Source organism: Hylobates moloch, unplaced genomic scaffold, assembly GCF_009828535.3.
Source record: "Hylobates moloch isolate HMO894 unplaced genomic scaffold, HMol_V3 SCAFFOLD_11, whole genome shotgun sequence".
Lineage (NCBI taxonomy): Eukaryota > Metazoa > Chordata > Mammalia > Primates > Hylobatidae > Hylobates > Hylobates moloch.
Window position 1 is genome coordinate 30,123,549 of NW_026652286.1, and position 26,515 is coordinate 30,150,063.

At 51.2% G+C, this 26,515-nt stretch overlaps 2 protein-coding genes and 1 long non-coding RNA gene across 6 annotated transcripts in view; 1 reads left to right on the forward strand and 2 right to left on the reverse strand.

Annotated features, from left to right (window-relative positions):
• Positions 1–4,828, reverse strand: part of OTOG (otogelin) — a 99,493-nt gene extending 94,665 nt beyond the window's left edge. Inside the window, exons 1-4 of one of the 3 annotated variants that reach the window (XM_032168013.2) lie at positions 4,621–4,828; positions 4,101–4,161; positions 3,876–3,936; positions 36–111 (exon numbers count right to left, since the gene is read on the reverse strand). In XM_032168013.2, the coding sequence (XP_032023904.2) occupies positions 36–111; positions 3,876–3,936; positions 4,101–4,161; positions 4,621–4,828 (406 nt within the window). Of the gene's footprint in view, positions 1–35; positions 112–3,875; positions 3,964–4,100; positions 4,162–4,541 lie in introns of all 3 variants that reach the window. The other 2 variants (XM_032168014.1, XM_032168012.2) reach the window with 2 other exon arrangements.
• Positions 4,829–5,517: 689 nt separating this feature from the next.
• LOC131384626 (uncharacterized) lies at positions 5,518–7,180 on the reverse strand. Its single transcript, XR_009215656.1, has 3 exons — positions 7,060–7,180; positions 6,369–6,576; positions 5,518–5,619 (listed from the first exon to the last, which is right to left on the reverse strand). It is a non-coding gene; the product is annotated as an uncharacterized LOC131384626 (long non-coding RNA).
• Positions 7,181–7,297: 117 nt separating this feature from the next.
• Positions 7,298–26,515, forward strand: part of USH1C (USH1 protein network component harmonin) — a 50,631-nt gene continuing 31,413 nt past the window's right edge. The window contains exons 1-8 of one of the 2 annotated variants that reach the window (XM_032166496.2): positions 7,298–7,440; positions 18,545–18,612; positions 20,325–20,468; positions 20,575–20,713; positions 24,546–24,654; positions 24,751–24,775; positions 24,981–25,038; positions 25,350–25,444. In XM_032166496.2, the coding sequence (XP_032022387.1) occupies positions 7,405–7,440; positions 18,545–18,612; positions 20,325–20,468; positions 20,575–20,713; positions 24,546–24,654; positions 24,751–24,775; positions 24,981–25,038; positions 25,350–25,444 (674 nt within the window). In that variant the 5' untranslated portion in view covers positions 7,298–7,404. The remainder of the gene's footprint in view (positions 7,441–18,544; positions 18,613–20,324; positions 20,469–20,574; positions 20,714–24,545; positions 24,655–24,750; positions 24,776–24,980; positions 25,039–25,349; positions 25,445–26,515) is intronic. The other variant, XM_058446905.1, reaches the window with a different exon arrangement.

A 26,515-nucleotide genomic window follows, 5' to 3' on the forward strand; every position in this document is an offset into this window, starting at 1 on the left:
CACAACCCATGGGCCACAGTGAAGGTGCCACTTACAGGATGGTGCACACTTGGCCCGATGGAGACGCCTTTCCCAGGAAGACATGGCCACAGAGTCTGGGGCTTCAGCCTGCTTGTGAAGACAGGAGGAAGAGAACACATCGAGGGCTGACATCAGGACGGGTTCCCGGGCAGGCTTCTTGGTGGCCACAGCCCTCCTAGGTCATCTCCTAGACGGAGGACCTCCTGCTCCTCAGTGCCCCAGCCACTCCTCCTCGCCTGGCCCCCTCGAGAGGCAGAGGAGAATGTTTAGGCCTGCCCTGGGCTCAGAGGAGCAAAGGCCTAGCTCTTACCTTCCCAAGTGGCATCTCTGTGGCAGACCATGAGGCCCATGGCCGGAACACACCCCCTCCCCTCCATGCCCAATACCTGCCAGCCTCCTCTTCTTCCCTTTCTCCCATCAAACCCTCGTGTCCTCCACAGCCTTACACACAGTCCCCTTGTCTGGATAACGAGCATGAGGCAGAGCTAAGGAACAAAGGCAGCCCCTCACGCCAGGTCAGGGGAACATCTCACCCCCACAGCCACCCCCACCCCAACCTTCCTTTGGGACTTTTCCAAGAACAGGAAAACCAGCAGCCCACAGATCAACACCCACTGTCCTCACAACTCAGCTCCCAGTCAGGACTCCTGCCCTGATACCTCAGGTCTAAGGAGGAGACAGGCCAAGTGTGGCTAAGAAACCCTATTTTCCAGACAGAGCACCCACAGCATGGTCTCTCCAGACATAAACCGCCTGAAATCAGGACTGTCTAACAACATGGGTGTTCAGTCACCACAGGACTAGATGACTTAGACACTGGCCCTCTCCGAACTCCAGTCCGAGACGTCTAATGTCACCTGGTACCAGCATCCTGGGCACAGCTGGCTCTTCCTCCCTTAGAGTTCAGCCTCCTCATTGGTACAACATCCTCAGAACCCTGTCCAAGCACTGTGCTGGGTGCAGTGAACAGGGCAGAGTCCTTGCCCTCGTGGAGCTTATGTGCTTGTTCATAGGGCCAACAAACCACAAATCGCACTGTGGGTATTTACCTCACATGTCATCCTCCCTCGTTGTCATCCAGCAAAGGACTTGAACATAGGAAATATTCAGGCCCTTGGTCCCTGGAGCCAACCCCATCTCTTGGCCCTGCCCTGGCAGGCACAGCCTGGCCACCTCGTCCTGACGCTCACACCTTTCATCTTCATGGTCTTCCTAACATCTTAGCCAGATTTTGGTGTCCTCAACTACTTTGGCCCCTGGTTCCTGGGTTCTCCCTAGCAATCCTTACCCAGCCGACCCAGACCCAGCCCCAGGAGTCAGGTTTCCCACCCAGGTGATAATCTATCTTATGGGGCCCTCAGAGACCACAGGAAATAGGAGAGGGCAGGGTCACAGGAAACAACCCCCGTCCTGTAGCCACCAGAGAGCTGTAATTAAACTCAGTCTTCGTGTCTTCACTCTTCACTCCCACTTCAGATGTGGCCTCGGAGATAAATGAGTCATGAGGAAGAGATAATCCGCGATGCAAAGAGTCAAAGCAATTTTCTAAAGGATTCCTTAAATCCTGTCCAAATGATTAGTCTTCAGGGGCTAATCAATCAGACGCTGTTAATCACTTTTATGCCATAAACCCCTTAGATAATCTAGTGACCCTATGTGGATACCTTCTCAGAATAATATTTTTAAAAACACAAAATAAAGGATAAGGTTACAAAGGAAATCACTTATATCGCAATATCATTTTATGAAAATATTTTATAAAAATGTGTAATTTAGTAATATTTGTGCTTCTTTAATAGCTCATTAAATAAAAGATCTAGCAGTGGGCCTTATCACTGCCAAAATTTTGAAGTAGTGATGAACATAAATGATATCTTGAGACAGCAACATCTATAAGTGGTAGGAAAATATCTGTGATGTCTATTGGTGACAGTCAAAAACACTGCAAATCCTCTTGTGGTTTGTAGACTATAATAATAATTGAAAGGGATGCGAATTTTAGTTGGATTGAGGTTTCTGTAAATAACAATGCGGTTTTATTTTCCCCCATCCAAGTTCGTGGACCCCTGTCTACCACAGTCCTCTAGAAAATGGTTGAGCTCCATAGAAGTGGGACAGCATTGAAATGAAGATTGGTTACCTACTGGTCTGGGGCCCACCCCCACTTCATGAAGAGGGCATTCCAAACAGGAGCCCTTGAAGTATCCCCGGTACATGGGCCTCAGTCCCCCACCCCCCAACTCCTGTCACCTTAGAGGGAGGCCATTCTAATTCCTTGTTGCTCTAAGGAGCAGTGTGAGAAACCTCCCTGGGTTGCCTGGTCCACTCACGACCCTTCCCCAAGGAAAAGGGGGGATGCCTACCCCGGAAACCGGCACGGGAGGATACCCACAGGGAAATGAAGTGTTTGGAGAAGGGTCATCTCCCCCACTAAATCATGGGGATTCCTGAAGTCCTGTGTGCACGGCCTGGCTCTGCCAGGAGGCTTTGCTCCACCTGCTCATTGCGGGGGCCCCCGCAAGTCATCCACCCACCTCGATTTCCCTATCTACAAAAAAATGACTCCATTACCTTCCAACTCAAACAGTATTTGACTGTGATCCTAAATCTTAGGGCCTGGAAGAGTGGGCAAAGAAGAAGTAAAAGACTCAGGAAATCCACATCAGAGAAGAAGCAAGCCCACACCATCCCCCCTCACTCCACCTTGGGGTCTTCATGTCTATTTCCAAAGGGCAGGAGTTGGGACTCAGTGCTGTTATAAACAATTCTCCCCAACCTGCTGGCTCAAGGGGCTCCCCAGAGCTGACCGCTGGGGCTGGGGCACTTGAGCTGAGGCTCAGCTGCTTTGGGGGATCTAGCTGCAGGTGGGTGGAATTTATAGCTCATCTGTAGTTATAGAAAGAGGGAGACAAATGCGGGCCAGGATTAGAAAGTAGACCTGAGTCACCTGATCCAGAGACCAAAGCAGTTTGGCAAAGGGAGAAAACAAAACTGCTGCCTCTCCACAAACACAGAGGACCCTGGGAAGATGGACAATGGAATGGTCAAGACTCAAAGGATAGAGGCCAGGCTCAGTGGTTCATGCCTAATCCCCAGCACTTTGGGAGGCTGACACAGAAGGATCACTTGAGGCCAGGAGTTCAAGACCAGCCTGGGCAACATAGTGAGACTCTGCCTCTACCAAAAAAATTGAAATTCAACCAGACATGGTGGCACACACCTATAGTCCTAGCTACTCGGGTAACTGAGGCAGGAAGATCACTTGAGCCCAGGAAGTCGAGGCTGCAATGAACTATGATTATGCCACTGCACTCCAGCCTGTGTCACAGAGCAAGACCCCAACTCAAAAAAAAAAGGAAAAGAAAAGGCTCAAAGGATAAGAATTCAGGGCTCTGCTTCTCAACCAAACCTTCCTTGCAACTTCCACCAGGTGGCCTAGTTTTTGTCTTGCCTGCATTCCTGAGTCTCTGCTCAGGGTATGGAGAGGGGCCTCTGACAGGGTTGAGGGCCTTCGCAGGCCATTCAGGGAAAAGAGAACTCCATTCTTCTAAACATTCATCTTTCTACTTTTACCTGCCAGAAGGGAGAGCTCAGCTCTCTCCTGAAAGAGCCCTGGTGCCCACCTCTCCAAAAAAAAAAAAAAAAAAAGAGTGGACTACAGACCCCCAGGAGATTAAAAAGAATAGAAGGGTTTTATGAACTTGCACACCTCAGACACATACCAGGAACCTGCTTGTTCCCTTCTGAACAACTCCAGAGACCCCTTCTGTAACTTACAGAGCTTCCTGCCAGCCTCAGATCCAGATAGACATGAGCTCCTGCTCAATGAAGCCCCCTCCCCAGACCCCCCTTACCTGGCCTCCCACCACTGTAACCGTGTCCCCCATGGCAAGGGTCGCCTCCTGGTGGCTGCTGCTGGAGGAAAAATGAGTCTGGCATGGATGGGGGGCTAGGATGGGTTATGCCTCCCCGCAGTCCCCTGGCCTATCCCACCCTAGGTGCTAAAGCCCTGGGGTCACCAATGCTAGAAATACGGATGGGAGCTGTGGGTGGGGCCGCCACAGCTCACACCTACTCACCTGGGTTCCCCAGCTGGCTCTGGCTGCGGTTCTGCACTGCCCCACAGAGCGGGTGCTGCAGCTGGGGAGGGGGATTATTCTCCACTCAAATTGTGCTTCTCTTTATTGGGGCCTCCCACCACCTGGCCCCCGCTGCTAGAAAGCTTCTCCCATGCCACTGAGCATTCCCCCATTCTCCCTCCCTGCAGCCTTCTCAAATCCTTTCTCTCCCTTCCTGATGACCCTTCTCCAGCCAGGATCTCCCTCTTTCCTCTCAATCTTTGGCCCCCAGCTCTCTCTAGTTCCCCACCTCGGGTCTCTTCCACCCAGCCTAGCTTTGGACTCTTTCCCCTGCGGTCATAGGCCTGCCTCTGTTGGCTTCGGGGTCCCTCCTCCCCTGACTGCTCCTCCTGGGTGTCCCTCTGCTCTGCCTCAAACCTCTCTTTCCTCCCTCTCTCCAACCTGTGCCGGCCGTTCCTCATTCCTTTAACGTTTCTCGTTCCTCGAGCCCCTGACCTCCCTGAGTCCACAACCCTCTCACCGAGGTGCTGCACCCGCAGGGACTCGGCTGCTGGCTCACCCCAGGGCAGCCAGACACAAAGCAGCCAGCAGAGCATGGACGCCGGGACTCCCATAGGGACACGAGGGGACCGGAGGACTTGAGCGCAGGGCCAGCCTCCCGAGTTGCCTCCCCAGGCTAAGGCAGGGTCACACCTCCACTCTGCAGCCGAGGTGCCTCTTGCTCTCATGCCCCAGGGCTCCCTCAGCCCCTCCTCCCAGGCTCTCAGCTCCTCCCCGAACTAGAGTGACAGGAGTACCCAGCTTATTACCATAATTTAGGCGCCTGTCCATAGCCCAGCCTCTGCTCTTCTTGGCCTGTGGCCACTCCTCCCCATGGGAGGCTGGATTCACATTACTCAGCCCTAAATTTTCTAGGGAAGCATAGCAGCAGCCTATGCAACCTCCACCTCCTCTTACCTGGGTCCTGGAAGCCCAATACCAGAGACCCAAGATGCGGGTATGAGTCTGGTCCTATCCTCTCCTTTTACAGAGGGCCATGCTGAGGCCCTGGGACATGCCACTCAGGGGTCAGTTGTCAATAGCAGAGCCTGCAGAGTCCTAACCTATGTTCCCACCATGCCCCACCTCAGCTTCCATCTGGGTCTCCACATCCATATCCTATAACCAGTTTTGAGCACCTCTAGGGAATGGATCATGGATTAGTCCTCAGAATGCCCAGCACCAGCTCCTGCCCCAGCTCAGGAAATGACGACTGAATAATAAAAGTGTTTCCTACTCCTATGTTATTGCCACCATCAAGGCCAAACTTTGACAAAACAACTTTATATATGTGAATGAGGTCCACTGTCTGCCCAGGAGGAATTTTAAAATGGTGAAAACATGGGACTGAGCACCTGGGGAATCTGTACATCATTCACTTCGTCATCACTTAGGGAACACCAACTAGATGCCAGGCCTTACATAGGATGATGATGGTGGTGGCGGTGGTGGTCGTGGTGGTATTGGCCCCAGTAGACTCCTAGGCAAGGGAAGAGATTTGAGATTCATTCCTTCATTCATTCACTCAACAAATTTGTTTGGCATTGATTCCATGCCATGCACTGTTCTAGGCCTATAGTGGTAAATAAAGCAAACATAGCTATCTTCACACAGGAGGAAGCTGGGGGCACAGATAGGAAGATGAAGAGGAAAGAGCTAAGGATGGAGCCTTAAGGAACACTGGTTAAGGAACAGGCAAAGGCTGATTGTCTCCAAATAAGCTTGAAACAAAAATTCATGAGAGAGGAGAACCAGGTCTCAATGCTATTCTCCAAACAAAGCAGTGGGAATTTTAAGGTGGAGGGAGTCTGTGGGGGTAATGGCCAATGTAAAATAAGGATTGGGGTGGCAGGTGAACAGCATTCCCCTGGGTAAGGACATTCACTCACCTCTGCCAGGATTCTAAATACAAAATAGACAGCCATATGACATTCTTTTCCAATGTAGAGAATCAATGAAGTAAGTCAGAGGGGAATGTATTTTGTGTGGCCTTTTCTGGACCATTCAAAAATCCCACAATTCTTTCCATTTTATCGCTGACTTAATAGTTAATATTAAGGTGAGAAAACAGATCATATTTTAAGGTTCTTCTCCAAGAGGGATTTACATCTTAAACTAGGCAATAATTTAGCCCAAACAAAAATAGTGTGCTTGTAAAACTTCAGCTATTGGGGAGAGGGATGCAAAGGGGTGTTTAGGTGCCCCAAAGTTACAATTGTAAGTGGTTACCTGATGTAAGCTGCTGTCCATTTCCTTGCCCATGCCCCTGCCCTTGACAGGGCGCAAAGGGCTCAGGTGCCTCCCTGGGTTAAGTTCAGGCACAAGCCCCATACTTAGCCTCTGATTTACACGTTTTTATCACCCCTCTTCTAGCCCCTCTTTCCTTTCGTTCCTTTCCAGGCCTGGTTCATCATTGTCTTTGCACCCAGCACTAGACCTAGGAGTTAAGCAAATGTTGACCAAATTGAATTAAGTGAACCAGAGGGTCTGGGCCCTGGGTGAAGGTCAGCCATAGATCAAAATATCACTGCCAGGATATGTGAGTGTGTTGGGTTTGGGTTTTGTTTTGTCTTGTTTTGATGGATGTGGAGGTGTTAGGGAAGGTGGGAAGGGAAATCAGTTGAGGGGGCCACTCCCACACACACTGGTTCAGACCCCTGCGGCCCACAGTAAAACCCAGCCCTGCCCCAAGGAATTCACAGAACAAGAATTGATTTCTCCCTGGTGGAAAAGTGCAGGAGGAAGCCAGGACAGAAGGTACACTGAAGGTGAGGGCGTAGCAAGAGCTGACAGTCCAGGAGGGTCATGAACCTCGACAAGAGCATCCAGAGAAAACGGACTAGATTGCCCCGCCCCCTGCCCACCCGTGTGACTAGTTTCCGGATCTCTCTATTCCGGTCCCCACAAAAAAGTCCCAAACCTCCTCCCTACGTCTCCACGATCTTCTTCCTCAAATGCATGTGTTCAGGTACCATTTCAAGAGAAATACCAGCTTGAAGCCCAGCTACTGCCACCTCGGGCCCATATGCACACTGGGGCCCATTTGCTCCCAGGCTTCAGTAGGAGGCAACGATTCAGCACCGGCTACTCCAGCCTCGCAGCGGCCCCGCCCCACAGAGGCCTGGCCCCGCCCCTCCGCGCTCAGGCCCCGCCCCCATCTCCGAGCGCGGCTGGCCGGGTCGCGGTCGCAGCTCCTTCCAGCTCCTGGCAGCCGGGTACCCGAAGAAACGGGTCGTGCAACGACGCAGCTGGACCTGGCCCAGCCATGGACCGAAAAGTGGCCCGAGAATTCAGGCATAAGGTCAGAGCTGAGGGGCGCCCCAGGCTTCTGAGACTCCGAAGTCCTGGGCGGGGTGGGTAGGAGGTGGACACCCCGGCACTGCCCCTCCCTTTTCCGGCCCCACCTGATGGCTCTGGGTGGGCTGGGACACCCGAGGGTCTTTTGGCTGGCAGCAGGGATCCCCAATAAAGTGAGGGAGGGAACGCGGGGACTCCGGGCTCAGGGACTGCTAAACGGATCGATCTTCTGCCAATCTTTCTCCCTTTGCCTTCCAGGGGCGGGGACGTCTCTGGGGTTTGAATTCCTTCCAGTCTTGGCCGCTTTTCTGAGGTGCCCCCTTTGTGGGCAAGTCCCTCTCCTTCCTAGTGCCCCCAGCTCAGGGCTGTTGAGGCATGTGGAGAGAGTCTGGGGCAGTATCTGAGAGGTGAGGGTTGGGATAAGGGAAACTAGACGTCTCTCTCTCTGCCTTTTGACCTCAGAACATGAGTTAGAAGCATTTCAGCTCTGCCTGCCTAAGGGCGTTTCTTGGGGCCTGAGAAGTAGCTGAGGAGCTGGTGCTGACCCGGGTGCGGTGGGGAGGAAGGGAGGAGGTACTGAGGGCGTGGGAGCTGGGCTCTGGCCGGACAGATCCTTCAGGCAGAGCTGGGTCCATCCTGGTGTGTCCCAGTGAGGGGCCTCACTGGTGGTCTGGGATCCTCAAGTACCATCTCTGGAAGCCCCCGGGTTTCACACAGGGCATTTCCAGATCGATTCACAAAGCTATGCAGAATCTGCTGAGGCCCTGAGACCAGAGAGGGCCATCAAAGAGATCCAGCTGACCTCCCCACCAGGCCTTAGGATGCCTCCGAGTCTGGGGATGAAGCCAGGGGTATCTGGAGCTCCTCACAGGCCCACCCTGAGGGGCAGGTAACTATTAATAACTGTGTGACCCAAGGCTCTCCCAAAGACCCGAGGGGCAGTGTTTAGACCAAGCCAAACCTCTTCCTGGTCTGAGGGCTGAGCTCAGGTAGGGCAGGTCACGATGCTTAACTCCTTCCTTCCCATAAAGAGGCCCATAGGGGCCCAAGGAGCCAGCCAGTGTAGGGGCCACAGGGGCTTGGGGCCAAGGGCCCGGGGTCAATTATTCATTTAATAAGCATGTTTTGAGCATCCTCTCAGCCATACCCAGTCTGTGCCCTCAAATTGCTGGTGGTGTAGGTGGGAGGCAGACCCTACCCTGGTAATTACCCATGTCTGGGTGCTGCGTATTGGGGCCAAGGTTTTGTAGGGGCACAAAGGGAGAGCTGAAACTGGCAGAAGCCTCCTGAAAACAAGGTCTTGGGCATCCCTGGTCCTGCTCCCAGGGGTGGGTGATAGCTGGAAGTTCAGTAGGAATTTAGGGGCTGGTGAATACCAAGGGGAGCTTGAGACAGAATTCACCGGTACATCCTGTTGCAAAGAGACATGTCGGAAGAAATTTCAGCCGCTAAAGACATTTTGTGAGGGTAGATTTCAGGCAACCCAGTTTGAAGGAGCTCAACCTTCCATCCCCCAACCCAAGACTCAGGGTTGAATTTCACTTTCCTGCCCCTGGCCTGAAATAACATCAGGTCTTCTGCCTTCACTCTGTGGGGTACCTACTCTGTCTCTTTTGCGAGAATCATCTGAGGGTCCCTGGTGTCTGATGCAGACCCTGGGTTTGCCCTGTTCTTCTTTGCCAGGTCCCACAAGCTCCGAAGGGCCTCAGACCTCCACGTTTCCTCTGCCATACTCTTCCTCATCACAACAGTCATTACTTATTAATATCCCTGTGTGCAGGCAGGGCAGGTGCCATGTGCTGGGCAAGGCCCAGTCTGGACTTTGTGCCCTGCTACCTTGGAGACAGCCACAGCCTTCCCCTCCCAGATTGGGGATCATCCAGGAACTGGGGAGAGAGGATGAAGCAACAGAGGATAGAGAGGAGGCATACAGACATGCTGGGAGAAATTTACAGCTTGCTGTTGTTTGCTTTGTAGGGGTCCCTTCCCTAGTGTTTTGGAGGAAATAGTTTGTGGTCTAAATCCTTAGTTGTTGGAGGCAATATTTAAGATAGTGTGTTATAATGGAAAGTGCTGTGTGACCTGGAGCAAGTTACTTAATCTCTCTGTGCCTCAGTGCTCTTATTTGTGAAAAGAGATAACAATATTTAACTAATAAGGTTATCATGAATGCTGAATGAGACCTACATGTGTGGGGGGAGCTTAAATAGATCCTGATATTTAACAGGGTCAAACAAATGTCCACTGTTGTTTATTATCTGGAGTTAGCAGAAGTGGGACCAAATATTAGCCCTGATCACTGTCAGGGAGACCTTGGCCAAGCCACCTACTCTCCCTGAGTTTTAGTTTCTTCAGCTGTGAGATGGAGTTTGTAGTACTTACCTCACAGGACAGTCAAGACTAACTAGCAGTTAAAGTACTGGCTGCCCTGGGCCCACAGTAACCACACTGTTTCCAGCTGATACCTGCAGTGTCCAGTGTGAGCCAACAGCCTCCAGGCATCGACTCCTTTTGATTTGTGAAGTTACCCCAAGGCCGCCAGGAGCACTTGCATGCCCTTCCAGTAACTAGTAGCAACCTTGGGCCAGGATTTGGGGGAGCAGGGCTTGGTCAGAGACTGTTTTCTCCCTCAGAGAACCAGCTTTCAAAGGGAGACTGCTCCTCTGTTCGCAGCACCAGCACATGGCAGGAACTTGGTTACTCATTTGCTTAAAAGTATTTATTGCTTCTTCAGCAATCATGCATTTATGAGCATAGCTGTGTACTCTGCCTGAGGCCAGGCATCTGACAACCGGGTGGGATGAATGAGATCAGAAAGAGCCACCACTCTCTAGGAATTTGCTAATCATTCACTCATTCACATAGGCAATAAATATTGACTGAGCTCTTAATATATGCCAGGCAGTACTCTAAGCATCGAAAAACAAAATAAAGCCCTTGCTCTCTTAGACACTACGTTCTAGTGGGGAAGACGGATCATTAAAAGGAAATCGACCAAAGTATCGTATAATGTCAGGGAGTGATAAATTCCATGAAAAAATAAACTAAGATGGGGAGAGAGAGATAGTAAGTAACAAGGTGGGCAGTCAGGAAGGCCTCTCTGAAGAGGTGACGTCTGAGCAGGGACCTAGAAGAAGTGAGGAGTTGAGCCATGGGGATACAGGTAGAAGAGCATTCCTCAAAGTGGAAGCCACAAGTGTGAAGGCCCTGAGGCAAGCACATGCCTGCCTGTATGGAACAGCAAGTAGGACAGCGTGTCCCAGAAGAATCGTGAGTGGAGAATGGTGAGAAATGGGTCAGAGGGGTGGTAGGGGCCTGGTAGGCCATGGTCAGGTTGGGATTTTCTTGTAAGTGTGAATGATTTACATTTAAAAGGAATTGCTCTGGATGCTCTCTAGAGAATCCACTGAGGGGCAGGAATTGTTTTGGCTGCTCTGTAGAGAATCCACTGAGGGGCAGGAATTGTTCTGGATGCTCTCTAGAGAATCCACTGAGGGGCCCAAGAGTAGAAGGGGGACCTCAGTCAGGAGGCTCCTGCAGGAGCCCAGGCCAGAGGCAGGGGCTCAGACTTGGGTGAGAATGGGTCGGATTCAGGATACATGTTAAAGGAAGAACTGATAGGCTTTGCTGATGGATTGGCTGTGAGTGTAGAAAGAGAGGCATCAAGCGTGAATCCACATTTTGGGGAGACAGAGGGGGTTGGTGGGGACAGAGCAGGAAGTGGTGGAAACCTAGCATTCCACTTTGAATGCTGTAAGTTTGAGATGCCTGCTAGACCTTCAGGTGGAGAGGTGACTGAGAAGGCTGTAGGTCTGGCCTGGAGATAAGCCTGGGTAGGTCCTTGGGGGTGTAAGTGAGACGAATGAGGTCACTCAGAGAGACAGTGCAGATGGAGAAGAGACCCACGACAGAGCCTGGGGCACCTCAACTTTTGGAGGAGAAGGAGCAGCAAGTGAGGAAGGAGAACAAGGAGAAGCAGGGCGTGATTGCTATGCCAGGCACGGGGTGAAATACTACAAACCAGTTGACATGTCAAGAGCCTCTGAAAAGATGAAGGGCAGTGTCTATATCCTTGATGGTGGTGATGCTTTCACACGTGCATGCTTATCCCCAAACTCATCAGGTTGTATACACTAAATATATACAGCATTTTACATGTCATGCATACCTCAATAAAGTGGTTCCAGAAAAAGAAAAGAAGTCAGGTGTGGCGGCTCACACCTGAAATCCCAGCATTTTGGGAGGCTGAGGTGGGAGGATCACTTGAGCCTAGGAGTTTGAGACCAGCCTGGACAACATAGCGAGACCCCATCTCTACAAAAAATACAAAAATTAGCCAGGTGTGGTGTTGTGCACCTGTAGTCCCAGCTGCTTGAGGGGCTGAGGCAGGAGAATCAATTGAGCCTGGAGGTTGAAGCTACAGTGAGCTGTGGTCACACCACTGCACTCCAGCTTGGATAACAGAGTGAGACCTGGTCTCAAAAAAAAAAAAAAAAAAAAAAAAAAAAAAAAAAAGAAAGAAAAAGAAAGTAACAGAAAAGGAAAGAAAAGAGAGAGAGAGAGAAAGAAAGAAAGAACAAACCCTAGACAAGAAAGAAAGAACCCTAGACAAGAAAGAAAGAAAGAAAGAAAGAAAGAAAGAAAGAAAGAAAGAAAGAAAGAAAGAAAGAAAGCAAAAGAAAAAGAAAAGAAAAGTAAAGAAAAGAAAAGATGGATAATAAGAAAACAAGAGTCAAATAAAGAAATAAAGCCTGGTACCATTGGGATGCACACTCTGAAGGCCTGGGAAGAAGTGTGGCTGGATCTATTCATCCCACTAACATCTACAGAGGGCCACTCGCTGCCCGCTGCTGTGGATATAGGATTTATGTCTACTTATTCTCACTTAGTTTTATGTAAGAAACACAGGACTGACTACTTGCCAGGCACTGTTCTAAACTCTTCATAATTATTAACTCATTAAATTAATACTAAAAAACAATGATTAATCTCTCATAGTGATTAAATCCCATTTTAAAAAGAGATGTTTGTCCTCATTTTACAGATAATGAAACTGAGGCACAGAGAGGTGCAGACCCAGTTGGGGAAGGGGTTCTTTGGCTCCACCACCACACTCACAACCCAGGCCTGTGTCTGGGCCACACACAGGCTTGTGGGGAGACAGGAGGGTAAAGGGAGAAAGTTCAGCACAGCTTGGTGAGTCCCATGGCAGAGTTGGGGACAAAGTGCTGTTGTGTGCACAGAGAAAGATGTGGTCAGCTTTGTGGGGGAGCCTAAGGAAAGACTTGACCAAGAAGAGGCAACATTTGAAGTGAGTCTTAAAGGTAGAGGAGGAGTCCACAGAGAGGAAATACTGCTGGTACCACCACTGCTAATGGCTAACCAGGGTGGCAGCAGGGAGCAGGTGGCTCGTCCAAGGGGGAAGCCAAGAAAGCTTTATGAAGAGGTTCTGCAGAAAAGGGCAGGATTAAATGACCCGACAAGCTGCGCCCTGGGGCCAGATGCAGGAGGCCAGCACCCCTGAAGGGACCAGTACAGGGAAGGTTACCAGAACATGTGAGAAGCAGGGCTGCAGAGAGGCCCAGACAGCAGCTGCAGCCTTGGGTGGAGGAACCTGCCTAACTGTGGCCCAGCAGCCAGCCCCCAGGGACTAAGAGCCTCAATTCCTGTCTCCCCACGCCTCTCGTCTCCTGCTTGTGCCTCCCGATGGCTGAACAGAGCAGAAAGCCAGAGGGGAGGGGAGCCCAGGCAAAGCCCCCTGGACAAAGGGCAGGGTGGAGAAGGCTGGAGGCATGAAAGGAAAAGATCTAGCACACATTTTGGAGGCCTTGAAATGTCCCAGGCATTGTCATACATGCTTTACATATACTCACTCATTTAATCCCCACAACAGCCCAAAGAGACTTCATCAAGTGGAACAACGTGCATTATTTAATATGTTCTGGCTCTCTTTCTCCCTGTTTGGCTGGGTGCACACCTAAAGTTGAATTTGCCTGAGTTAAATGTCCCATGGTTCCCCCGTGCAGCTATCCTGAAGGGCCAGTCCATATGGGGGAATACTGGGGGATGAGACTGGAGGGTACCACATGGCCAAACCCAGCTTTTGCCTCCAATACCCTAGACAAGGAGCCCGAAGATTGTGAGGGTGGAGATGCTCCCTGTGCCCTCCTCCCACACAGACCGATAGCGCAGTGCCAGAGGAGCACCAGTCAGCGAATGCCAATCTAGGCAGGGCTGGCGGCAGAGGTGGGGGGAGCAGGAATGATAACAGAGATCCCCAACAGCTGTTTGTAGATGGTGAGCTCCTTTAGGGCTTCTGTGCTCAATATTAAGAGGGATCTGATTAAAGGAAAGGCTTTCTAAATCTAGTCAGAGAAAGAAGACTGGTGTCTTTCCCACAGTAGGTGTTCAATAAATGTGTAATGGACAACTGCATAACAAAGGAGTTATATTTGGTAAGTGGATACCACGTGGTAGTTTGAAAAAAAGCAGAGGTTTTGGAGCCAGTAGGCGTAGGTTGGGGTCTCAGTTCTGTCACTTCTCTGAGCCTCTATTTCCTCATCTGTAAAATGGGGATGGTAAGATTCACCTCGGAGGGTTGTTAGGAGATTAAAGATAATACACATAAAGTTCCTAGGCAGTGGACAGTCAGTAGAGAGAGGCTGGCTGGGATAAGTGAGCCAGACAGGAAGAGCCTCGGGCTGGGAGGCAGGTGAGAAGGCTCTGGACTCTAGAAGAGGGGACTTGGGCCTCATCTGAAATGAAGGCAGGGTTCAGATGAGAGGAGGGAAGCCATCCATTGTGGATAGATGGAGTCTCTGGGACCTACTTTCTTGTGATGAATTGGAAGTGAACTAAGAGGAGGCAGACCCAGAATATACGTGCTGAGGACCAATGGATAGGTGGTGACCCAGGCCTGGGCCAACAGGTCAGCAAGAAGGCTCTAGACTAGAGCAAATAGAGTTCACATTTCATCAACAGATGCTACTGGGCACCCTGCACCTGTGTGCATGAAATGGTTCTGGGTTCCACAGGGAAACAAAGAACATGGAAGGAAGGGAGTAAAGGGGTATGGGAGACCTACTGCGTGCCTGGTGCTTCATATGTACCTGAGCACAGGGTACTGGGAGAATGGTACAAAGCACCCTAGAGCAGGGGCTCCCCAAAACTGATCCTCGGGCTAATGCTAGGCAGAATTCCAGAAGAGAGGACACTATATAATTTTTTAATATTAGAAAAGTAATTTGATTTGGACCACAGGGAAGACTACAAAGAAAAAGTAATTCAAGTGATGGTGGTATTGTTACTGCACGTTCAGGCTTTAGAGAAACTTCCATCTTTCTCAGCTTTCTTTCCTGGTGCCTTTTAATGCCTGAAGAGTGAAGTGTGAGTGTGTGTTTTCACTCAGGCGTGGTCAGAGAACAAAGCACTGCTGTTCTATCTGAGTCTTTCTGAGATATTTCTGGGTGGAGAATGATCCCTCCCTTTGCAGGATTTCCTGTGTAACCAGTTTTCAAGTTTTTGATGATTTATCACCTAGATTGATATTTAAAGAGCATTCTACATAAACCAGATCTATTTTCCCTATTAGCTGTTATGGTCTATAGAGAATTGTTTAAATGGACAAGTCAGACATGGCGGTGGATGGAATGTTCCGAGTAAGGACAAGGAGATTCCAGTGTGTCAGGGGAAGGATCTGTTCCGCTGCAGCTGAGTCCCACTTGGGATGTGGTGAAGGGAGCAAGGGCAGAACTGAGGACAGGGTTTGAGTGACCTAACCGGTGACAGTGGGTGGACATGAGGCTGAAGAGCTGAGCTCTGCAGCTGTCTTAGGAGACAGGTAGGATGAGACCTCTGGGAGCAGTGGTCAGTGCTGGAGGGCTGCTGACAAGGGCCAGGAGCCCGGGACCTGCAGGGACAGGCTCCTTTCCACCAAGACCATCTCCAAGTGATCTGTGCTTGGCCCAGGGACGGGAGAAAAACAGAACCCTAGACCCTAACATTGCAAGTTACCTTACTCTTCTACCTCAATTTTCCACCTAATGCACAATAAACATGGTCTAAGGAGGACAGTTCCTCACTACTGAAATCTAATGCTACAGCAGGATACATTTCTGCAAAGAGGGATAAGAGAGAACTTCAGTCCTAAGGCCTCAGTCAATAAGAGATTCCCTCTTCCATCTTCTTTCTTGTGTCACCACCCAGGGTTATAACTAGGTTAGAAGTCTTTGGTCAGGGTGTCCTCTCTCCAGCCAAAGCAGACGTGATTTTTATGCTCCCCTTAGAAAGTAGAACACTTGGGTTCAAAGAATCATTCAAAAGATGTCCCATTTTCTCACTCATTATAGACCAAGCCAAAAGTGTTTTCTTAACAGTGCAGAGGAGACAGATGGGGCTTAGAGATAAGAAAGGAGTTCTTGAAAGCAAAGGGTTTGAAATTTTGGCCTAAAGGGACCTTGGGAGTTATTTTCCCCTGCCAGGCCTGAGTCACAATCAATGGTCATCGTGGCGTAGCAGAAAGAACATGGGCTTTGGAGTCAGACTTGGGTTCACATCCTAGCTCTGCTTATTAGCTGTGGGATACTGGGTGAGTTGACTTAACCCCTCTGATCCTCAGTTTCCTCAGCTGCAACATGATGTGAGAATATTGGCCCCAGTGTGATAAACAAATGGAATAAAGCCCACGAAAAGCTCCTGGTGCCACCGCATGGGGCATTATGGAGGCAACATCATTTCCCTTCCCCTTCTGTTCCCATGGTTACCTCCCTCCCACCTGAACCATGTGGGCATACCAGGAGGCAGGCAGATAAATTCATTCAATACTTCTTTATTGAGTGCTTACTATGTGTTAGGCATGAGGAATTTAGAACAAAATAGACCTCATCTTTCCCCTCATGGGATTTTTCTGTCCAGCGAAGGAGACAGAGAAAACAATTCACAGAGAAAACAAACCTTAAATTACAAATTGTAATTGATCTGTGAAGGAATTGAAACATCTCCGGGGTGCAGGAGTGGGTTCTATCTGGGTAGGTGAGCGGGGAAGACCTCTCTGGAAAGGAGGCAGCCAGGCAGGGAAGTGGGGGAAGCAATCCAAGCAGAGGGAACAAGCATACGCCAAGGCCCTGAGGCTGGAGAGCATTCGGCCTGTGGGAAGAACTGAAAGGAGGCCTTTGTAGCCAGGAAGACTGGTGGGAGAGGAGATTGGGCTTTTGTAAGTCAAAATAAGGAGTTTGGATTTCGGTTTGGTTTGGGGTACAAGAAACTACTGAGCAAGCAAGCGACATATCTAATTTATAAAGATATTTCTCGCCCCTGCTGCTAGGAGAGTTCATACTCCTCCATCACAGCCCAGTGTGGGCAGCCCAGGCCTGTCTCAGGGAGGCACCCCACCCCACAGGCCTGAGCAGAGTGGGTGAGAGAATCCAGGCTATGTAGAGAGATGAGCTTTCGGAGGTGGTGGATACAAGAGGCCAGCCTCCCACCCTAAGATTTAGTACCACCCACTCAAGCAGATGCTTCCATCTCCTGCCATCAGAGAGCTCCTTTTTTTTTTTTTTTTTTCTGAGATGGAGTCTCACTCCGTCACCCAGCCTAGAGTGCAGTGGTGCAATCTTGGCTCACTGCAACCTCCGCCTCCCAAGTTCAAGTGATTCTCCTGCCTCAGCCTCCTAAGTAGCTGGGATTACAGGGGCACACCACCACGCCCAGCTAATTTTTGTATTTTAATAGAGACAGGGTTTTGCCATGTTAGCCAGGCTGGTCTCAAACTCCTGATCTCAGGTGATCTGCCCACCTCGGCCTCCCAAAGTGGCGTGAGCCACCGTACCCAGCCCTAGCTGGGAACTCCTTGCACTGAGGTAGGGAGAAAGCAAGGGTGCCCTTTTGGAGCAGGTGGGCTGAACTTCTGTAGCAACTAAAGCCCAAGCTGTGAGTCAAGCCTCCCAAGTTATTCTCACCTTTAATGAAATGCTCAGTCTGATTTTATAGGGAAGGAGGTACTGTCAGATCCAAGCCAGAAGTCTGCATTCTGTACCCCCTGCTCAGGCCAGAAATCGCAAGGGCTGGGCCCAGCATGTCCCCTCTGTGGTGGGACAGACAGACTGCCCCGGTCTTCCAGAACCTTGGGATACCCACAGAAAGAGGTAACGCTGCTCTGGCCCTCTTCTAAGGACCAGTCAGTGGAGAACATGCAGCTTCCAGCTGCAGCCTCTCTATGAAGGGCTGAGGCCCTGGGCCGGGAGGCTGGAGGAGAGAGGGACCCAGTGACCCCTCAAGCTTCCACCTTGCTCTGTTACCCGTTCTTGGGCTGAAGAGAGACCCAAAGATACAGTGTAGAGATTCACACTGACGTAACTCAGGGGGTGGAATTCAGGGCCTCCCACTGGGATTGAGGTGCTAATGACACAACTCCTGAACCCAACCTTAGAGTCCCAGCCATTGACGTCAACAAAGTTGAAATGATGTAACCTGACTCTCCCCCTGCGGGGCTTGTACAGGGGCCTGGGGAGGGGGAAGGAGTGGCCATGAAACTGACTAGTGGACAGAACTCAGGGCAACTCAGCTAAGGTCAGGACAAGACAGAGTGAAGGTCCCCTGGCACTGATGTTACAGAAGAATTCGGTGGTAAGAGGCTTCTGGCAAGTGGCATGTGCTATCTGAGCGAGTGGCCCAAATCCTTCCTGAAAGCATTTATCCGGCACTACAGCCACCATCAGGTAAGACAGTGGGCTTCTTCTGGCCATGGATGACACAGCCATGGGGGTGAGCAGCAGCACTGCCATGGCAGCGTGTCGCTGTCACATGGGGATTCACATATGTACATATGTGTGTGCATCCCCGTGTGTACACATATTGCCCCACCTGGGGACGAGGGGTGCCTGGCCACATCTGGAGGGGCAGCAGTATTCCTGTGGCCACGTTGGGGTGGTCTGCATAGGTCTGATGCATTGGGGTCAGAGGGGCAGACTGGCCTGTGGCTTCTCTTCTCTCCTCACAACTCCAGCCCTGAAAAGCTGCTGGGGAGGCCCTTGGGGATGACATCTCCTCCCTGGGGTCTGCTATGGGGGGTGCTGAGCCTGGAGCTGTGATTCTGCTATTGGATTTTCCAGGTGGATTTTCTGATTGAAAATGATGCAGAGAAGGACTATCTCTATGATGTGCTGCGAATGTACCACCAGTAAGTGTGCTGGGTCCAGCTCTTGTGGACCACTCAGGTTGCTTTGTCTTCAGGGAGCCCTGGGATGGGTTGTTCTGAGACAGAGGAGCTCAGAGGGTGGATGCTCACTGCTCCTGGCAATCAAATGGACATATCATTCATTCATTTCAGCAACTATTTACACAAGTACTTTGTACTTGGCTTTGTACTAGGGGCTGGGGTATAGTTGTGAGCCAGACAGATTGGTCTCTGTTCTCAGGTTGCTCACAGTCTGATGGAGGAGGCTGTCTAGTAGCCAGATAGATTCAATAGAGCATGATTGTTGGGACAGAACAAGAAATGCCAGCTGGCCACAGCCCTTGCATCAGATGTCTCTGATCACCCACTTGCTTTTTGATTCATTTTGTATACTTTATAAGCTCCTGCCACTGCTGGGCACCGTGCAGAATCTGGAAATGAATTAGATCCACTTTCTTTCCTTGAGTAACTTGTGGTCTGGTGAGGGGAGATGAACATACACTGCAAACATAAAGAACTCTAATATAAGTTACATCAAATAACTGCTAAGTAGAGGTAAAAGCAGAAATGTGAAGAAAGGAGTTTTCCTTTCCAACTGCGAGGGAAGAGGAAGGACCAGGAAGGCTTGAGCAAGGCTTTGAAGGATAAGAAAGATTTGGGGCCAGGCATGGTGGCTCATGCCTGTAATCCCAGAATTTTGGGAAGCTGAGGGAGGAGGATTGCTTGAGCCCAAGAGTTAGAGACCAGCCTGGGCAACATGGTGAAATCCCATCTCTACAAAAAAATACAAAAATTAGCCAGGTATGGTGGCGTGTGCCTGTAGTCCTAGCTACTTAGGAGGCTGAGGTGGGAAGATCACCTGAACCCAGGAGGTCAAGGCTGCAGTGAGCCATGATTGCATCACTGCACTCCAGCCTGGGAAAGACAGCAAGACCCTGTCTCAAAAAAATAAAAATAAAAGAAAAAGATTTTGGTAGGTGGCATATCAGGGAAGGGCATTCCAGAATGAGGGATCAGCATCAGCCAAAGTGTGGAGGCATGAAAGCAAGGGTGTGAATGGGGATAAGTAATCTGGGGGAGTAGGACTTGGGAGGACACGGAGATCATAAATAGCCACAAGGCTGGAGAAGCTCCACGGGGACAGGTCATGGAGGGCCTTGAACCTGCCGAGAAGAGTGGACTTTGTCCTCTGGGCAGTAAGGAGCCATCAAAGGGTTTTAAGCCATGGAGTGCCTTACACTGAGAAAAGATGACGTGACAGTGAGTACATGGGCAGGCAGCTGGAGTTGAAGGTCTGAACAGCATGAGGGAGGAGGCACGTGAACTGTGGTGAGGTGAAATTGACAGAGCTTAGCAGCAGATACGAGTGGAGATGATGAGTGTGTGAGGAGTCGTCAGCATCTCACACAGAGCTTTCCCCTCTGGAAAGATCCCAACGTCAGAGACAGGCAGCACTGAGTTTGAAATCCTGGCTTCATCTCATCTGCAAAATGGGTCAACAATCGCTAGTAGACTGGCTTCCCGGGGATATCTATATGGGAGAACAAAGTCTTCTCAGGCACTGGCCCGGTGTGAAGGGCTCTGGGCTTTTCAGGAGTGGTCTCCTCCATTCCTAAGCCTGGGCCCAGTGGCTGAAATGGCTTCCTCTTGGAATCCCTGTGTCCCTGAGGTCACGGCCAGGGGTAAGGCTCCAGGCATTCCCGGCATCTCCACAGGACCATGGACGTGGCCGTGCTCGTGGGAGACCTGAAGCTGGTCATCAATGAACCCAGCCGTCTGCCTCTGTTTGATGCCATTCGGCCACTGATCCCACTGAAGCACCAGGTGGAATATGATCAGCTGACCCCCCGGCGCTCCAGGTGCAGAGGAAGCCACCAGGCTGGAGGCAGGGGGTGGACAGGTCACCCTGGGCGGGGCAGTGCTGGCAGCCAAGCTGCACTGTCACCGACCTCTCCTGTGTGGCAGGAAGCTGAAGGAGGTGCGTCTGGACCGTCTGCACCCCGAAGGCCTCGGCCTGAGTGTACGTGGTGGCCTGGAGTTTGGCTGTGGGCTCTTCATCTCCCACCTCATCAAAGGCGGTCAGGCAGACAGTGTCGGGCTCCAGGTGAGCAAGCAGAGCCCGGGGGAGGGGGAGCTAGGGCCTCGGACCTCCTGCCTCCCCCTCACTCATCCACTAGGCTGTGTGGCACAACGTGGTCACCCACTTTTCTGAGCCTTCGGGCGAAGAAGAGGCTGGCGCAACCTGATGGGTGTTCTTAGGCTCATAGAAATCAGGCTGCAGGCAATTGCCTGTTTTCTTGACTGAAGCTGGTAACCTGGCTGCTGTCTGCTTCCAACTGCTGCCTCCTTCCAGCTGCTGCCGCTGCACTTCCCCCCACCTCCCCTACTCCCCAAGAGAGGAAGATAGTGAAGCTGGCATATGAAATTTTGGACCTGTTGCCTTTTACCAGCAGGGGGAAAGAAAGCCTGGTGCAGTGTGATGCCAAAGAGCATAGACTCTGAAGCAGGGTTAGCCGGGTTCAATTCTGGCTTTGCTATTCATTAGGCTGTGTGACTTGGTGGAATGACTTAACCCTGTGCTTCAATTTCCTCATCTATAAAATGAGTTGCCGATAGTACTGTCTACCTTGTCAGGTTGTATGAGTAAATGAATTAATAGTAGAAAGTGCTTATAGCAGGGCCTGGCACACAAATGCTGTGAGTCTGGTAAGTGAACAGAGAGAGGGAGATTTAAGAAATGCCTGGAATGTGCCAGGTCACATGCTCACAAGCAGTCGTTGCTATATGCATTGAATGGATCGTCCCCATTTTACAGAATTAATAGAGGCTCAGAGGTCAGTAAGTGGCAGAGCCAGGATTAGAAACTGGGTCTCCTGACTGCCAAGCCCAGCAATCTCTCTTCAGCAACCCGGGTGCCTCTCCTTTGGGGTCCCCACACCTCAGGGCCTGAGCAGAGATGGGCACACCTCCAGGTCTCACTCCTACCTGAGCCCAGGGCTGTGTTTTTGTGTGTTGAGATAAAGGAGGCCCTCCCACCATCACCAAGAGCTTCCAGCGGGTGTTATCAACCTCCCAATCTGGGCTGCCAAGCTTGGGGCTTCAAGGGGCTCGAAGACTAATGGTACAAGACACTGTGGCGTAGGGGGTGGAAACAGGGAGCTGACAGACACCACTTTGTTCTAAATCCCTGTCTCACGGCTCCCTGGTGGTGTCTGAAATTTCAGCCCCTTCATTATTTCTTTCCTCTGCAGCACATTTTCCAGCTCAGAAATGCAGCCAGAGAAAACACATAATGAGCTCCTCTCTTGGCGTCAGCTGAGGCCGCCTTTTTTCCAGGGCGAGCTCTCCTAGGACAAGCAGTTCTCAATGCTGCCTCGATGACTGGGGGCGTTGGGGTATTTTAATGAGACCTAGAGTTTTACCTTCCTGGCTGTTTCTCAGGCTTATGAATTATCGGCCCTTTCTCTAGCTGACGGGTTCATCTCTCCTTTGTGCCACTGTCCCTCAGATCGTTATATCATCGTGGCCCTTGCACAAAGGGCTCTTTGCAGGGCTCCACACAGGGCGAGACGGGGAGGAAAGTTGATCCTGCAACCTGAGCCAGGGGCCGTGTGGGAATCATTCCCACTGGGGTTCTGGGCAAATTCCCTTTAGGAATAAGACAGGGAACTTTACTTAGAGGAGCCTCGGAAAAAACGGCTGCATCCACTGACCTGTCTGGGGTTCATGTTTCAGGGGAGATCTCATGCCTGAGGGCAGCTAGGAGAAGATGCTGGAAGGCAGGGGAGGAGCAGGTTCAGATACAGCCTGGCTGGGCTAAAGACCTGTGCTGATTTGACCTGTGAGGCTGGGTCCCCAGTAGTGGGCTTGGACCCTCCCACAGGACCTAGTCCTGGGGGTCCACCCCTCTGCCCTTGTCCCCTGCTGGAGATACTTGGTTTTTGGTTTTTTTGTTTTTTTTCCAAGAATATCCTAACTTAACCTACATCCTCTGCCTTGCACAGGGCAGCCTGTGCCATACAACTTGCTGTATATTCCAGGCCTAGAAAATTATTCTGTGTCCCTTGGTTGTCCCTGTCATAACACAGACAGTGTAATCCCTGCCTTTGTGTGGGACTTGAGGGCTCTGACAGGTGGCAAGGATCCAGAGAGGGCAGGATGCAGGGAATTGCAGCTAGGCTTGGCCGGATGCCCTTCTTTTCTGCTTCCAGACACCCAAGAGACACCACTTGTCTATCAGGGAGACCTGACTTCAAATCCCACGACACTGTTTACTAGTGGGGTAACCTTGAGTAAGTCACTTTACCTCTCTGAGCCTCAGTTTTCTCATCTGATTAACAGAGATACAAATTCCTGCTCTGCAGGGTTGTTGTGAAAAATAGGTGGAAGGAGTTAGTCTGGCCGCTGTCCTTGAATTACGTGTTCCCAGAAACCTAGAGGGTTCTTTAGTGGGCCCCCACCCCAGTGCCATTTTGAGCCCTTGGCCACTCCTGTCAGGTCCCTGAGAAGACTGGGGTCTGTGTCCCGGAGTGGGAGGGAAGCGTCCCTTGGAATAGTGAGAAGGTGACTCTGTGGGAATGCTGTAGAGGGCAGGAGTTGCCCTAGAGGACCCCTCGGAGGCTGTATGTCCACCCAGCCCCTACCTACCTAGACCCACAGGGAGTCCAGCTTGCGTCCCTCACGTGTGCCAGCAAGTCTCCAAAGGGTGAGCCCGTGTGTTTCAAGTTAAGCCCCCAGCTGACCTGCACTGGCCTGACAGGAACCTCTCCAGGAGCCAGTCTCTGTTTTGCAGCTACTGGCTGTGTGACCTTGGACAAAACCTCACTTCCTTGGGCCTCAGTTTCAGCTGATATCTGAGAGTCCCTCCTGCCCTGTGGTTATTAAATGAGGAGCTCCAGAATTGATCCCCAGGGCCGGGGTGCCTGGAGGAGCCGGCAGTGTCCAGCAGGGGGCAATCTCACCACGGCTCTGTATCCAGGGCTGGCTGCCCAGGGCCCATCTCACAATCCGCTGTGGCCTAAGTCCTGAGAAGAGAGATCTGAGCTGAGTATTCAGGGATCAGGACTAACTCATGATAACAATAGCAATCATGTATTAAGTGCTTACTGTGTGCCAGGCACTAGCTGGCTTTACATGCACAAGTTCACTTAATTCTCACAGCAACCTTGGTATTCCCCATTTTACAGACGAGGAAAACAGGTTCAGAGAGTTCAAGAGACTTGCTCAAGGTCACATAGCTAATAATAATAAAAGAAGGGATTTGAACCCAGCACATCTGATGCCAAAGCCCTGTGCTCATTCACTGTTCTTTGCTTGATCCCAAAATAGGAATTCAGAGGTCAGGGCCACAGCAGAGTTAAACTGTTCATTAAGTTTCCATATGGTGGGAAAAAAAAATCGTGTGTGTGTGTGTGTGTGTGTTGGTGATGTGAGCTTGGGTCAGGAGTCACAGAAGGTCCCCACCCCGACTCAGTTACAGTGTTGTAGCAATTAACAGAGATAGGGAGCCAACTTCCTAGGGGTGGGTTGGGACAAAGTCCCGGTAAGAATAGCTTAAAGCTGAGTGAAAGGTCACCCTTTGCATAGAATCCAGAATCTGATGGTGCCCCAGTGGAGTGAAAGGGGCACCAGAGTGAGGGTGCAGAGAGTTCTGAGATCTTCTCCCAGCTCTGCTGCACACCTGCTGTGCCCCTCACCCCTGTCTTAGTTTCTCCATCTGTAAAATGGGGCGGCAAGACTGCTTGGACATGCCACCTGAACCTGGGATCGCCCATGCTGATGGAGGGTGGGTTGGCTGAGATCAAGGCTTATTCCAGGGGATGGCACAGCCACCCTTCCCTTTTCCGGAGAGCAGTCCGGGAGCATCTGGTGGTGAGTCTGCCCCACTGCCTGATGCTCCCTCCACATGGTGCTCCCTGCCTCTCTCTGTGGTCAAGGTAGGGGACGAGATCGTCCGGATCAATGGATATTCCATCTCCTCCTGTACCCATGAGGAGGTCATCAACCTCATTCGAACCAAGAAAACTGTGTCCATCAAAGTGAGACGTGAGTGAGGCCAGAGCAGGGCAGGGCTCCATGACGGTGGGAGGGAGGGAGAGAGGGAGGAGGAGCTGTCCTAACCCCTGTGCCTTTCTCCCGCAGACATCGGCCTGATCCCTGTGAAGAGGTGAGAGGCCCCTCCTCTGCAGGCCGACTCTTCCCTGTGGGCCCAGGGTCCTGGTACAGCCCTGGGGTCTGGCTCCCACCATGCCAGCCCTGCTCCTGGGCCAGTGGAGGCTGGAGGCTCTGGACATGGTGGATCTGGATTTGGGGCCCGCTTCCTCAAATGTCTCTCGCTAACCACCCTCCCGTCTATTTTCGCTTCCCATCAGCTCTCCTGATGAGCCCCTCACTTGGCAGTATGTGGATCAGTTTGTGTCGGAATCTGGGGTAAGGGCCAGACCTCCTGTGATGGGGTTTTGGTGGGGTCATCTTCAAGGAGGGGCGGCCAGTCGTGAAGGGAGGGCTTGCTCTAGAGATGCACCCTCAGGGGCTTCACACAGGCCCCCAGGGCAGCCAGTGCACCGCTGTGGGGCAGCGGTCCTCAGCCAGGCCAGGCTGGCGCAGACACATCCCCAGGGATGGAATGATGATCTGGCTGGTGTGAGTTCAGCAGTGCTCGCCCTGCAGATGCCACAAGCTCAAGAGGCCGCTTGCACGCATGTGGACACTCAGTGATTCTGCTTCTATCTCTCTTTCAGGGTGGGCGAGGCAGCCTGGGCTCCCCTGGAAATCGGGAAAACAAGGAGAAGAAGGTCTTCATCAGCCTGGTGGGCTCCCGGGGCCTTGGCTGCAGGTGGGTGGCGGGCATGCCCTGGGGTCATTCGTGGCCAGTGCACCCCAGCAGACCCCTATTGCCCTCCCCTTCCTCACTGTCACTTCTGAGGAAACCTTGCCCACCAGGGGTGTGACTGTCCATGGGTGATGATACTTTTTTTGTTAGAGACAGGGTCTGACTCTGTTGCCCAGGCTGGAGTGCAATGGCATGATCATAGCTCACTGTAGCCTCGACCTCCCCAGCTCAAGCAATCCTCCCGCCTCAGCCTCCTGAGTAGCTGGATCTACAGGAACACACTGCCACACCCAGCTAACTTTTAATTTTTTTGTAGAGATGGAGTTTTGTTATGTTGTCTAGGCTGTCTCAAACTCCTGGGCTCAAGTGATCCTCCCACCTCAGCCTCCCAAAGTGCTGGGATTAAAGGCATGAAGCACCGCACCCAGCCTTGGTGATGACACTTCTTTGTGCCTGATTTCCCCGCTGAACTTCACGACAGGCCTTTAGGGCCAGAGGGGCATCTCTAACAGATCCCAACTTACAGACAAAGAAATTGAGGCCCAGAGGCAGAACAGTGTTACCTTGTGGGCCCTTGAGTCACTGCAAAAGGAGCCTGTTCAGCTGGTCATCTCTGTCACAGTTCTCTTGTCACTTATTACCTTGTCAGCTTCCTTAAGAGGCAGACAGAGAATTCCGAACAGACTCTGGGCCACACGGGGCTTAAGCATGCAGGTGCCACCGTTACTCAGATCCCAGTTCCAGCCCTGCTTTCCCACTTAAGAGCTCTGGAACCTTGGGCCAGTTACTTAACCACTTTGAGCTTCAGTTTCTCCCTCTATAAATGGGCAATAATAATTCCCACATCACAGGGTGGTTGTGGAGAAAGTAAAGTGCCAAGCTTAGTACCTGCTAAATAGTAAGCAGTTGGTAAATACTAACTATACTAACTATTATTATTTAAGTTATCCCTGTTCTTTCCTTTCATTCACATTTATTCAATGTTTCGTGCCAAGCATAAGTGATAAAAAGTCCCACCTTTCTGGGAGACAACAGGCTAATCTAGAAGCCAACCACGTAAATAGTTATAATATA